Consider the following 12,795-nt stretch of genomic DNA (forward strand, 5'->3'; position numbering starts at 1 on the left):
CACGTATTTGTGCTGTCTTGCACAGCAGCTAGGTGTCTACTATGATACCGGCGGGCGGATATAATACCTCTGTGATCACAAACCTCCATCAGTCTGCCCTGCCTCACCTACCTAATGACAACTACACCTCACCAACATGACCTCTTCATCTCCCATCCCAGGCTTCACCCCCCTCTCCCCCACAATCCACCTCTATCAACCCCCTTCCCCTACTCTCACCCATCATACCTCCCCCAACCCTCCCCAACTAATAATCCTCTGCACCTGGACCTCCGCCAAACCAGCCCACATAGCAAAATACACCACCGCCTACCAATCCCTCCACCCCACCACCCCCATCCTCCTAATAACAACCCACATCACCGACCTAATCATCCACTCCATCCCCCACAAGGCAAAATCCCTCCTCCCCGCCCTGACTTACCTCCTCAGGCTCCCAGCCACCACCCCAGGACCATACTTCTCCCCCTTCTCCCCCCCAACCGCGCGATTACCCCCCGGCTCAATCCTCCTGCACACCTTCTCCGAAGGCGGCTCCTTCGCCGCCGTCTCCCTCGCCACAACCTACCTCCACCACTCAAAACAAAAGCTCCCAGTCGGGGCATTCATCTTCGACTCCACGCCCGGAAGCCCAACACCGTCTTTTGCCTCCTCCACGGCAGCCTTTGCGAGGACACTCCCCGGTTTTTGTCAACATAATGTTATTCGGAAGAGCGTTGGCGGGGTGGTGTACCTCTCTTTTCGGGCCCGCTCAGGCAACAGAGACAAAGCGCGGCGGGACTGGCTGCACTTTACACAACTGGGGTTAAATAACGAAAGGCTATGGGATTCATCATCTGAGAGTGTCCCAACTACGTACCTCTTTAGCGAAAAGGACGATCTTGTCTTGTGGGAAGATGTGCAAGACCATGCGGTCAGGGCAAAGAGACGGAGCTTGATGGTTAGGTTTAAAGAGACGGGGCACTGCGGGCATGTCATGGGGGAGAGGGAGAGGGGGATATACTGGGCTGCTGTGAGGCTGACATGGGAAGGGGTGAGGGTTGATGGGGGGTTGGGGGTGAAACTACATGGTTTGGGGAGGACAACGGTAGGGTGGAACAACAGAAAGGGGTGGCTTAGTTTGGATAGTTTGTGTCTGGAGGAGGAGGAGGAGGAGGAGGAGGAGGAGGAGGAGGAGGAGGAGGAGAGAATAAGGACATGACAAGTTGAAAAAGAAAAAAAGAAAAAAAAAAGGAAACAAAAAGAAATCGAAACAACTACCTTATTTAATCCTTCCTCCGTTTCCTAGAGGGTCCCACGTCCTAACTCTCTAAGCTAGAGAATATCTAGCCGTATAATTAATCCCACCCCAGACCGACAATGACATTCCTCTCCTATTCCTCCCCATGTGTATGTACATCACCGTAATCCTCTGCACAACTCCTTCCCTCAGGCATCACCGCCGTGCACCCCAGACTCCTTTGTTCCGCATTACCCAACCCATTTTCTAGCTATTTCAGCCTCCGCGTAGTCTCACACCGATACTCGGCAAGTGTCGTTTGTACCGAGATCATCGGAGGGGTGGTCATACATTTGTGTCGTCAATCGACGAGGATAATTGTTGCAAGTTGTGAATCGAAACGTTCAAGGGTATCATATACGTGTATCAAGCCCCTATAAACATCGAATTCCAGGCGTAATTTCAGGCTGCCGAAAAGCAGGAGGTGGCGCATTGTAATATTCGGGATATCCTGTCCCCGTTCTTTTTGTTGTTTTGTTGGTGACCCTTTTTTTGGTTTGTCTTGTCATTTTGCTGATGGGGACGGCGCTTTTCGCCATCCCTCGGCGTCTCGATCGTGGTTGTGAATGGACCGAGAGGGTCAAGCCCCAGAGCTAGACTCTTGTTGGATGGGCTTTCTTGCGGCATCGTGATGGAGGATCCCCCTAAGTACCGCAAGTTTTGGCGAGATCTGCAGAAGATGTTTGCAGCAGACTCGATTTGAACTGAGTACCACTCCAGACTCCCCGAGCTCTGAACTCGAGATGAGCAGTTGGACCCAGACGAATGGGCCACCGACCAGGTTGCCAGTCTGATCGGCGATTTAACCTCTCGGAAAACTGAGTTAAGGGTTCGGTTGGATGAGGGGGTGTGGTGTAGGTTATGGGGAAGCCGAGCGGTGGTGTCTCGTGGTGGTGGTTGTGGACCTGGGTGAGGTGGATGAAGGCTGAACTCTAATCACCAAAGTCAGTACCAGAATGCTCGGGTCTGTGGTGTGGCACAAAACCTCCAAGACGGCGCCAAGTGGAACAAAGGGGACCTGTCGAGACATGTCTCAGTTGTTGAAAAAATCAAGTCGATTGCCATGACATCCCAAGGACGTCGTGCTTAAAGATTCGCCAGATAACTCCAAACCAAGTATCGATACAGTCCCGCCGCCCGTTTCCCTGGATATCATACATACACTCCTTTATTCATGACATAAATCATTCCTGCCCATATTCATCCCCAATTCCTATCCTAACGTGCCGTTTTGTCCTTTTCTTCCTCATAGCAAAATCATCATGACTTGTCCTGGAGAGGACTTCCCCGGAGAGGGCTTCCTCGCAAGGGACTCCCTCGTAAGGGGCTGCCTCGGCTGCTATCCCTCTTGGGCCATTGGTTATTGGTCCCGTCCAGATCGTCAAATGGGTCTAAGTGGTCGTTGAGCTGGGCGGCGCTCAGCTTTGCTTCCTTGGGGGCATCTAGAGGGTCTCTTGAACGTCGACCAAAACCGCTGGGCGAGCCCTCAGGCGAGAATTTGGAGTCGCTATCATGTGCGCGTGATCGCTTCGTGGAGGGTACATCGTCAAGACCGTAGTCTGCCGCTTGGAACCGATCGCTCTTGTCCTCGCTCGCATCTCTCTTCTTCTTCCGGCGGTGCAAAAATGCAAGGACGCTCAAAGTGCAAATAATGAGGGCACCACTTGTAGACACTCAGTCAGCAATGGTTCGCCAAGCGCATATGATGCCAAGAGCGAGGTAAACACTCACAAAACACTGCCAACCACAATCCAGGTAATTTTGGCGGTCGAAATGCCGGGCTTCTCGCACAGATTGATATTTGGTTGCGGGCTGCACTCGTCGTCCTCGCGAGGGAGGAGCATGGCGGCTACTGCGCGCTTGAGCTTCGCAGCAGACCAATGCTGCATGCTTGCAGCGGGAGCTATCCCTTGGGGCGCCATTACTGCTTGGGAGGTTGGTGTTGGTGTAATTCTAGGGAAAAAGCGATTGCAAAGCGATTACAAAGTGATTGACCCAGTTTCCGTTCCCTTCGGGTTCCGCCAAAAATCAGACCATCTGCTTTTCAATCTTCCAGCGATTGTCGAAAAATGGTCGGGGTCTGTTGGCCGCACTTGAAGAGAAACCGACGGCGGGCCGCTTTGTGTAAGCGTGTGCCGTAGCGGGAGGTGGTGCGCTCAGGAACGTGGAAAAAGGCAGTGCGGGCAGTCTGTTGGTATGTTGTCCGCGACACGTTGGGAACACCGGAGGTCCACAAGACAAGATAGCAGCGAAGGTACAGGTTTCGAAGTCGAAAACGAAGGTGAGGATGAAGACGAAACACGCATCACATCAAACCGCCGGGGCTGACAGGAAGATAAAGAAAGGCCGTTGGCATAGCGTCACAGTCTTGTTGTTAATTGAAATCCTGAATCCGGAATCGTTGCGAGCGGTAGGTGACGTCGAGAGCGTGTCCGTGTCAAGGGATAATTGCCAACCGAACGGCGCAGTCTGATTGGTGCCTCACACTCAGAAATGCAGGAAGCCGGGATCCACCCCGGCATGCAAGCGATGCTGCAGCATAAATTCGCTGATGTGATTGGGCGAGAGGGTGCTTGACGATGGGGGAGTTTCACGCTGCAAAAACAAGCACCTCGCCTGGAGACAGGATCTTTTGGAGGCATCCAGGCCCCGTTCAGCAGGAGGAAGTTCGTGTTGTCAACAGACGAACCCACGGCTAGGTACGGAAGCGAGCAAGTATCACGAACACAACAGTTTTCGCCGCGGAAACGCTCCAGCGGACTAATGCTGTGCCATGAGTCGGATGGTCCCATAGTAAACCTGCAGTCAAGATCGCCAAACAGGGAACTAAACAACCTCGTCTTGGACGTCATGGAGATACTATCTACAGTACACTGATATTCACAGCTTGCCAAAATCCTGGACAACACAAGCTTTTGGTTCTACTGATCATAATGCTTGACTTAGTTTGAGTTGTCCATAGCCACAACTTATGTTCCAATCTCCGTCCAACGGCATGTCGGGAGTGCTGTGTTGCCACGTTTTGATTGAACCGACATGAAGATATTCTATCTCTGACACGTTGCACGGCCAGCTTGGAAAGATCGACCGGGCGATGCCGGTGTTCCGTTTCATAGGCCCTCTTTCATAAGAGAGATGCTATCACCAAACAGTGGACGGGGTCGAATCCAGGACAACGGTTGAGGTCATGGCTTTCCACAGCACTGCAACGGTCTTTTAGTTCCCCGCTAAAAGATACGTACCGGGGCGCATCCCCCACATTTGGTACATGACAGATGCTGGTTGGAAACAGAAATTGCTGGCCTCTTCCTGGCTTACGCCCGGCTCATTGTGAAACAACTCAAACAGGACATCCTTTCTCTCACAGTGAGGCCGTTGAAATTCTGCTCCCAACCCCACCAGAAGCTGGGGATTTGGTGGGGGTTTATTGAATCTCTGCACTGGCCCGTGCACTTCGAGCCAAGGGCGACTCGGCTGGCAAGGGCGGTCATCTGATTGCTTTTACGTGATTGGCCACCGGCTCTTGATCTTCGTTCGGTCGAGAAATCCACTCACTGAATGTCACAACCCGTTCGAGAAAATTGCCGACATCTTACCGCCGACAAAGTTCAAAGTCGACGCTCCAGATCGCCAGATCCCAGCCGGCAGTATTTCTGGTTGACGGCTACTCACCAGCATATCTTACACCAAAACTTCACACCGATACAATGTCTACAAACCCGGGCACCATGCGAGGCCCAAGCCGGACCGGCCAGCGCGGCGGCATCCCTTTCACCCCCAATACCCCTACGACATCGTCTGCCTCTTCGGCAATCCCCAGACCAGTCGAAACCACCCATGCTGCCCCCAGCGAGAGCGGCGCCTCCTTGAGTGCCGGCAGACAAAAACAAGCAAAGCGGGACGAGGTATGTATTTTGGCTTCTTTTTCTTCTTGTTCTGAGCCAGTTATCGGCTCGTCTTGGCGCCTCTATTTCGCATCTCCTGACCAGTGACGCGGCGGACGAGGAGAAATACCACTTGGTGGGCGACAGGATGAAGACTTACTCTGTAACTACCAGGCCATCCGCCGCAAGCTTGAGAGTGATCTCTCCAAGAAGAAGCATCTTACCAGCCGAGCCCGCCATTCCCGCAAAGCCCCTCCCGGCACCGTCCTTGCCCTCAAGCCTAGCCCCGCCCTCCAGATCAAGCCCGCGACGACCGTTTCCGAGGCTGCCCAGTTGATGGCCGCGAAAAGGGAAGACTGCGTGCTTGTTACCGACGACGATGAGAGAATTGCCGGCATCTTCACCGCCAAGGATCTCGCCTTCCGCGTTGTTGGAGCTGGGTTGAAGGCCGCCAATGTCACCATTGCCGAAATCATGACCAAGAACCCCCTCTGCGCCAGAACCGATACCAGTGCCACCGATGCCCTCGACCTCATGGTCCGCAAGGGCTTCCGCCACTTGCCAGTTATGGACGAGAACCAAGACATCTCTGGTGTGCTCGATATCACAAAGTGCTTTTACGAGGCCATGGAGAAGTTGGAGCGGGCCTACTCTTCGTCTCGCCGTCTCTACGACGCCCTCGAGGGTGTGCAGTCCGAATTGGGCACAAGTCAGCCTCAACAGATTATTCAGTATGTTGAGGCCTTGCGGTCCAAGATGTCGGGTCCTACCCTCGAGTCGGTCCTCAACGGCATCCCACCCACCACTGTCAGCGTGCGGACATCGGTCAAGGAGGCTGCCCAGTTGATGAAGGAGAATCACACCACAGCCGTCTTGGTGCAAGATCAGGGCGCTATTACGGGTATCTTCACCAGCAAGGATGTTGTCCTGCGTGTTATTGCCCCAGGCCTTGATCCTGCCACCTGCAGCGTCGTCCGTGTGATGACCCCTCACCCCGACTTTGCGCCCATGGACATGACCATCCAGGCTGCTCTTCGCAAGATGCATGGTATGTTTACTTGTCCAAACTTTGGTGAGATCAAACTAATACGGTGCTTTAGATGGCCACTACCTCAACCTCCCGGTGATGAACGATGGAGGCGAGATCGTCGGTATGGTCGATGTACTCAAGCTCACATATGCCACTCTCGAACAGATCAACACGATGGGGACAGGCGCCGACAACGAAGGACCGGCATGGAACAAATTCTGGCTCTCGCTTGACCACGAGACCGAGTCCATGGTCTCTGGTGACGGCTCCCATCACCACACCCACCACACCCGCTCCGTCATGTCCCCCGATATGTCCCGCGACAGAATCAACGACAGCGTTGCGCCCGGCGATTCAGCCAGCCATGCGGGTGTTGATTCGCCCCCCCATAGTGCTGTGGCGCCCATCACACCCGAACTCCCACCCAGCGAGATCCCATTCGCCTTCAAGTTCAAGGCGCCTAGCGGGCGTGTCCATCGTCTGCAAGTGACTGCTGCGCACGGCATGGAGGAATTTGTTGCCAACGTCGCAGCGAAGCTCGGCGCCGAGGTGGAGACTATTGGAGGTGCACCAGCGGTTGAGGATGGTCTGCTCTCTGGCGGATTTGCCCTGAGCTATCTGGATGATGAGGGTGATTCGGTTTCCATCACAACAGACCAGGATCTCCTGGAGGCCATTCTCCTGGCTCGTCATGGCCACCGCGAGAAGGTCGATCTCTTTGTTCATCACCCCAACCAACCTCCCGTTGCCGTCGCCCCAGCGCCAGAACCGGTGGTTCACCCCACTCCTCCTGCCTCGTCAGTAGTCAGAGAGCGGAGAAAGGCACACCACGAGGAGGAGTCCGAGGAAGAGGAGGACGAATCTGAGGAGGAGGCGCCTGTTCGCCGGAGAACCCGCACGCGAACTGCGCCTCTTCAGCAGGAACAGGTCATTGCCGGTGTCCCTAATGAGCTCCTGCTGCCAGGTGCTATTGTCACATTGGCCGTCGTTATCATTGGTGTGTTTGCCATTGGTAGAGCGTCTAGCAGATAAACAGATGTGGCAGGCGGGAGAGGAATGTTGGGAGTATATATCCGCTTTTAGGGGGGTGGTGAAAGCAAAATCCGGTGACGAGACGAACGAGCCTTGCGTTGGGGCGAGCCTTTTACGATGCACACCTACAAAACCACTTGGTTCGGGCAGGCGAGGTTCGCGGTGTAGAATTCTTTTGTATCAGACTTCATGACTGCCTATTGATTCCATAGATGATCTAATAGCACTTTTTTATTTTTCCTTTGTTCCGTAATTGACGGATCCCCCCTCTCTTCTCATCCATTGTCTTCTCACTGCCCCTGAAATGAACAAGTGATGTCGTAACGTGGGGTGAGAGACCTCCGATGTGGTGCGGGCGTCGGTTCGGGTGGTCGGCGGCTCGGTGGGGAGCGAAGCACGGGCCACCTCGAATTGGAGCTGCTCCTCTGGAGAAAAGTTGATTTGCGCTTCGGCCGGCAATAGAACTTCTGGAACTGGTGATGCCTGTTAGACACCCAGCATTCCCGCCATGATTATACGGAATTTCGGCGTGCGGCACGGTGAGTCTAGTTTGACAGCGGCTCGATTCCTCAGAACCCTCGCTAATTGAGTCGAATGTGTGAATCACAGGCCGCCAGGTGCTCTCTGTCCCTCCCTCGGCACCATCATGTCTCCGACTCTTCTCTACTCAGACCACAACGACGACAACGACCGCCACCCCCGTGCCCGGAAACCAAGAAGCGGTCGAGCAGCTCGCCGCTCTGAGCGCCACGGATGCCGCCCGCGAAGCCAGGCTCGCCGGCCGCCGACAGCAGCAGGAGATTGCGGCCATCCCGCGCAACTTCAGGAAGTTTATCAAGTACCAAAAGGAAACGGAGAAGCTCGGGTCCGAGGTTGAGAGGCGGTATCTCCCCGACGAGATCATCCGCAACCCGCCCCACGACGCCAGTTTGGAGGACCTGCTCGCGGCGCAGTGCCACATGGGCCATCATGTCTCGAGGTGGAACCCGGCCAACTCGAGATACATTTATGGTGAGAGGTCGGATATTCACATCATCAGCCTGGAGCAGACGGCGGCGCACTTGAGGAGGGCGGCGAGGGTGGTGGAGGAGGTGGCGTATCATGGGGGGTTGATTCTGTTTGTGGGGAACAGGAAGGGGCAGATGCCGATTGTGACGAGGATGGCGGAGCTGGCGGGGGCGTGTCACCTTTTTCAGAAGTGGACGCCGGGGTGTATCACGAACAAGGATGTGTTGTTGCAAGGGGGGCAGCTCAAGATTGTGGATGAGAGGGATAGGGAGTTGGAGGGGTTTGAGGAGCATTTGAGGGATTGCAGGCCGGTGACGCCGGATTTGGTGGTTTGCTTGAACCCGTTGGAGAATTATGCGTTGCTGAGGGAGTGTGCGCTGGCTACGGTGCCGACGGTGGGGGTGATTGACACGGATGCTGATCCGAGCTGGGTTACATATCAGATTCCGGCGAATGACGATAGGTGAGTTTTCCTTGAATGAGGGAGATGGATGGGTTGCTAATGATTGGAGAATAGTTTGCGATCTGTGGCTCTTATTGCGGGTGTTTTGGGGCGGGCTGGTGAGAGGGGGCAGCAGAGGAGGCTGGCGGATGCTGAGCAGGGGGTTGTGAAGTGGCAGACGCCCAAGGATGTGTTTAGTTTTATCGGCAAGGTGAACGCCAAGATCAGGAGGGAAGCCGAGGAAAAACAGGAGAACATGCAGAAGGAGACGGGAGGGCTGAAGCCGGCTGATTTGATGACGGAGGATGAGGTTATCGCTGAAATGTTTGGTCAGGGGGCTGTTCCGTCCAAATACTAGTGGGCGAGTGTCCCTTTTCTGTATCAAAATTCAAGATGAATGTGTATTTTAGAGGCTTTTGTATGTACATGTAAATTAGGAACAAAATTGGTACACTTGCTGAAAGACAACAAAATAACAGCTCCTCAGGAGGCGTGATGTCAACAAATCACTGTCGATAATGATTGTTGTTGTTGATATTGTCCTGGCAGCTGTTCGTCTCATCACGCCGGGCTGTCAGCTGCCACCAGCCAAGACTATGACTAAGGCCCCCTCCCCCCCAATGCGGCCCGAAATCTTCGCAGCATCCCCTTTCCAGCGAATTTCCCCTCACCAGGCACAAATCATCACCACGCACATTTCAGCACAGCAGACACGTTCCCGTCACGTCACAGCCAACACCCTGTCGCCGCACTTCGGTCGTTCTCGTCACGCCACACCGGCATTCCCCCGTTGATTGGGCACGAACCGGCCCGACATCCAGGAACACACCCACCCGTCCCTGAGTCGTGCTGTTCAGGTACCCCTCCAAACACTCTCTTCTGCTTTCCAGGTACGGGTGTTTCAACTTTTGGGGAATCTAGGTAGGAGAAGGAGGAGGAGGAGAACCGTTGTAGGAAGAGAAGAGGAAGACAATACAAGATGCATTTCTCACCATAACCATTCACATCTTATCCAGAAGTACCTCAACAGACGAACAGGATGCTAATAACTCACATCTGACCCGGCACAGACGGACGCTGCATTGAACACCGTCCGGACCGAACATAGCCTGCCAAGAAGCAATGCCGGCCATTCTGGAGGACCCAGCCGCCTCGACCATCTATCGTATCTCGGGCGACCCTCCGTATCCGGATCCCGCGAAGCCTTCGGTCCCGGCCTCTATTGTCCCTCGCCATGTGACGCTTAGAGACCGGCAGACCGAGGCCACCGTCATTCCGTTTGCATCCCGGGATGAGGTACCCGAGTCATTGCTGCGCTATCTCAGCGACCAGTTCAGCAAAGAGATCGAGGGCGGTGATACCTACCCCATGATGGAGCCCATGTCGTTTGACAAGTTTGCTGCCTACTGGTTCCAGAACTTTGCCGGTATCATGCTGCTGGGCAACATTGAAAGCGCTGCCGATGTGATCGAGGGTAAAGACTGGTCGAAGGAGTGCCTTGGCACTTTCTACATCAAGCCCAACTACCCCGGCCGCAGCAGCCACATCTGCAACGCGGGCTTCATCGTCACTGATGCCTCCCGCAACCGCGGTGTTGGTCGGCTGATGGGCGAGACGTACCTCGAGTGGGCTCCCCAACTGGGCTACAAGTACTCCGTCTTCAACCTCGTCTACGAGACCAACGTGGCCTCGTGCAAGATTTGGGACGCCCTCGGCTTCAAGCGGATCGGCCGGGTCAAGGGCGCCGGCAACCTCAAGAGCCACCCGGACCGGCTGGTGGACGCCATCATCTACGGGCGCGACCTGGGCGACGCGGCGGGCGGCGCGGGCAACGAGGAACTTGTGAGTGAAGAGCGTTTCGACAAGATCAAGTTTTACCTCAAATACGGCCGCTATCCGAACGGCGCTGACCGAGCCGAGAAAAGCAGACTCCGTAGCGCGGCGACACACTACAAGCTCCTGGAGGGCGACGTCTTGATGCTCAAGGATAAAGAGGTCATCTCGGACCCGCAGCGGCAGTACGAGATTGCGAGGATGGTGCACAACCAGGCCCACGCCGGCATCAACAAGACGACGGCGACCATTGCGGAGCGGTACCACTGGAGCCGGATCAAGGAGACGGTGTCGGATGTAATTAGGAACTGTACAGAATGCAAAGAGCTGGGGAAGCCATCATCATCATCATCAGCTGCTGCTGCCGCTGCCGCTGCCGCTGCCGCTGCTTCACAGTCTTCGCAAACAACAGCTGCCCAACCCTCACCTGCTCTTGCCGCCGTCAACGGCGTAAAACGACCCAGTTCTGTAACACTACCTGGAGCCCCCAATCCTAAACGGTCCTCTCCCAGTCCCACTGCTACAGCTGTCGTCGTGGCCGCCCCGTCTTCTTCCTCAACAACAACACTACAGCAGCAGCCAAGGCCACCAATACCCGACCCGCCCCACTTGGGGCCGTTTACCGTGCCAAGGCAACAACAACAACCTCACCCACCACCGCAGTATACCGATCCGACGACGATATCGCTTTTATCATCAGCCAGTCACAGTCACGGAATCGACACGGGTTCGGGTCCTGGTGTTGATGCGGCCATGGGGGGGCCTGGGCATCATGATGCCCACCACCACCACCACCATCCACATCACCATGTGCAAGTGACGGATGTGTACCAGCCTATTGATCCGCAGATTATACAATCTTCTTTGCACCATCATCACCATCATCATCATCATCATCAGCAGCAGCAGCATCACGATGACGGTTTGGTGCACCCGGGGTATTTGTTAGGGGATGTGCACCACCCGCATCATCATCATCAGGAGCCTGATGAGACGGATGCGTTTCAGGCGTTGATTAACGCTGGGGCGGAAGAGGAGGAGGTGGAGGAGGAAGAGGTTGTGGGCAGGAGGATGAGGGAGGAGGTGGAGGAGGCGGTGGATAGGGATTTGGAGATGTTGATTGAGGAGCCGGTTGAGGAGGAGGATGAAGGAAAGGTGAGAGGGGGGAAGGAGGAGGGGAGTTTGAGTCCTAAGGGGGAGGTGCCAGCTACGCCTGTGCCGACCGAGGTCGGGGATGAGGGGGGGAGGGTTGGGTAGAGTGAAGGCGGACGGGGTGGGTAAATATGTTGGACTTTGTTAACATAGCAACAAAAAGGGGGTTGGCGGTTGGGAAAATAGAGTTTTGGGGATTCAGGGGGGCGGTTAACTACTTGTGATTTTTTGGCTACGGATATTTTCACGCGATGATTAACTTAACATTTTGTAATAGAGTTTATTTCATGAATTATGTTGTGTTGCTTCGCTGGGGGTATCTTGCTCATGGTGGTTGGATATGGAAGAGATGGGGGTTGATTGGCGGGTTCCAAACTCAGCCTCAAAGTCTTTCCCCAAGTCGTGTACCACCAACCCACCATCCTAACTACCTCTTTCACGCTAAAATGTTTCTCAATATTGTCTGTACACATGTTACAGACACTTCGTGGGAAAAGCGCAAATGTCTTGTACCACCCACCATCCCAACTCCCTCTTCCACGCTAAAATTCTTCCAGATCGAGAGCATCGAGTACAGATAATCGAAATAAGAGCATCATCCTCGGTAATATCAAACCGTCGTTACATGCATTTGAGATGTTACACACGCCTCAGAGTTCTGGATGCCAGGAAGGTTGGGCGTCTGTTTTTCAATGATGATATCAATCAACGATGTCGACAAAGGTGATATAAAGACTATCTTGCCCATCGCAAGCGATATTCTCTCATAAATATCTCTGGCTTGTAGGCAACATTATGCAAGATGGACATAGTAACACTCCAGGCACAAGGCCTTATCAATATTATCTGCTCTAGGAATCTGCATACCTGTATGAAAGCACCTTCACTAACTAGTAATATATGATGTAAATTAGAACCGTTGAATCGGTTGGTTGGCCCATGTACTGAGGACTGGTTGAACTTAGTTTTGATATTGCACATGGTATTGATGCTGCTTGAAACGAATACCTATCTCGTCATGCAACCCAGCTTTATACATCTCTATCGTATTCCACTCCTGAATAGACATCATGCACAACACACATTGACCGCTGCATAATATTACAGGAGAGACTGCCATTACTTTAACATCTTT

The 12,795-nt window shown here is 54.1% G+C and overlaps 6 protein-coding genes across 6 annotated transcripts; 4 read left to right on the plus strand and 2 right to left on the minus strand.

Annotated features, from left to right (window-relative positions):
- Positions 1-136: 136 nt before the first annotated feature.
- On the plus strand, positions 137-1,201 carry QC762_503200 (uncharacterized protein; the record flags this gene model as incomplete). Its single annotated transcript, XM_062890743.1, has 1 exon — positions 137-1,201. One exon carries the CDS (start codon positions 137-139, stop codon positions 1,199-1,201), a length of 1,065 nt encoding a protein of 354 aa, XP_062741841.1.
- Positions 1,202-1,923: 722 nt separating this feature from the next.
- QC762_0077620 (uncharacterized protein) lies at positions 1,924-2,309 on the minus strand (the record flags this gene model as incomplete). The annotated part of the gene is made up of 2 exons (XM_062883854.1): positions 1,924-2,184; positions 2,265-2,309. 2 exons carry the CDS (start codon positions 2,307-2,309, stop codon positions 1,924-1,926), a joined length of 306 nt encoding a protein of 101 aa, XP_062741842.1.
- A 230-nt stretch (positions 2,310-2,539) lies between these two features.
- Positions 2,540-3,889, minus strand: QC762_503210 (uncharacterized protein; the record flags this gene model as incomplete). The annotated part of the gene is made up of 2 exons (XM_062890744.1): positions 3,011-3,889; positions 2,540-2,942 (listed from the first exon to the last, which is right to left on the minus strand). Exons 1-2 carry the CDS (start codon positions 3,199-3,201, stop codon positions 2,540-2,542), a joined length of 594 nt encoding a protein of 197 aa, XP_062741843.1. The 5' UTR covers positions 3,202-3,889.
- Positions 3,890-3,916: 27 nt separating this feature from the next.
- On the plus strand, positions 3,917-7,225 carry QC762_503220 (uncharacterized protein; the record flags this gene model as incomplete). The annotated part of the gene is made up of 3 exons (XM_062890745.1): positions 3,917-5,184; positions 5,338-6,211; positions 6,264-7,225. The coding sequence occupies exons 1-3, from the start codon at positions 4,987-4,989 to the stop codon at positions 7,223-7,225; spliced, it is 2,034 nt and encodes a 677-aa protein (XP_062741844.1). The 5' UTR covers positions 3,917-4,986.
- A 508-nt stretch (positions 7,226-7,733) lies between these two features.
- On the plus strand, positions 7,734-9,033 carry QC762_503230 (uncharacterized protein; the record flags this gene model as incomplete). Its single annotated transcript, XM_062890746.1, has 3 exons — positions 7,734-7,764; positions 7,835-8,696; positions 8,751-9,033. The coding sequence occupies 3 exons, from the start codon at positions 7,734-7,736 to the stop codon at positions 9,031-9,033; spliced, it is 1,176 nt and encodes a 391-aa protein (XP_062741845.1).
- A 764-nt stretch (positions 9,034-9,797) lies between these two features.
- On the plus strand, positions 9,798-11,765 carry SPT10 (the record flags this gene model as incomplete). The annotated part of the gene is made up of 3 exons (XM_062890747.1): positions 9,798-10,517; positions 10,596-10,863; positions 10,888-11,765. The coding sequence occupies 3 exons, from the start codon at positions 9,798-9,800 to the stop codon at positions 11,763-11,765; spliced, it is 1,866 nt and encodes a 621-aa protein (XP_062741846.1).
- Positions 11,766-12,795: the final 1,030 nt, after the last annotated feature.

Source organism: Podospora pseudocomata, chromosome 5 (assembly GCF_035222375.1).
Source record: "Podospora pseudocomata strain CBS 415.72m chromosome 5, whole genome shotgun sequence".
NCBI lineage: Eukaryota > Fungi > Ascomycota > Sordariomycetes > Sordariales > Podosporaceae > Podospora > Podospora pseudocomata.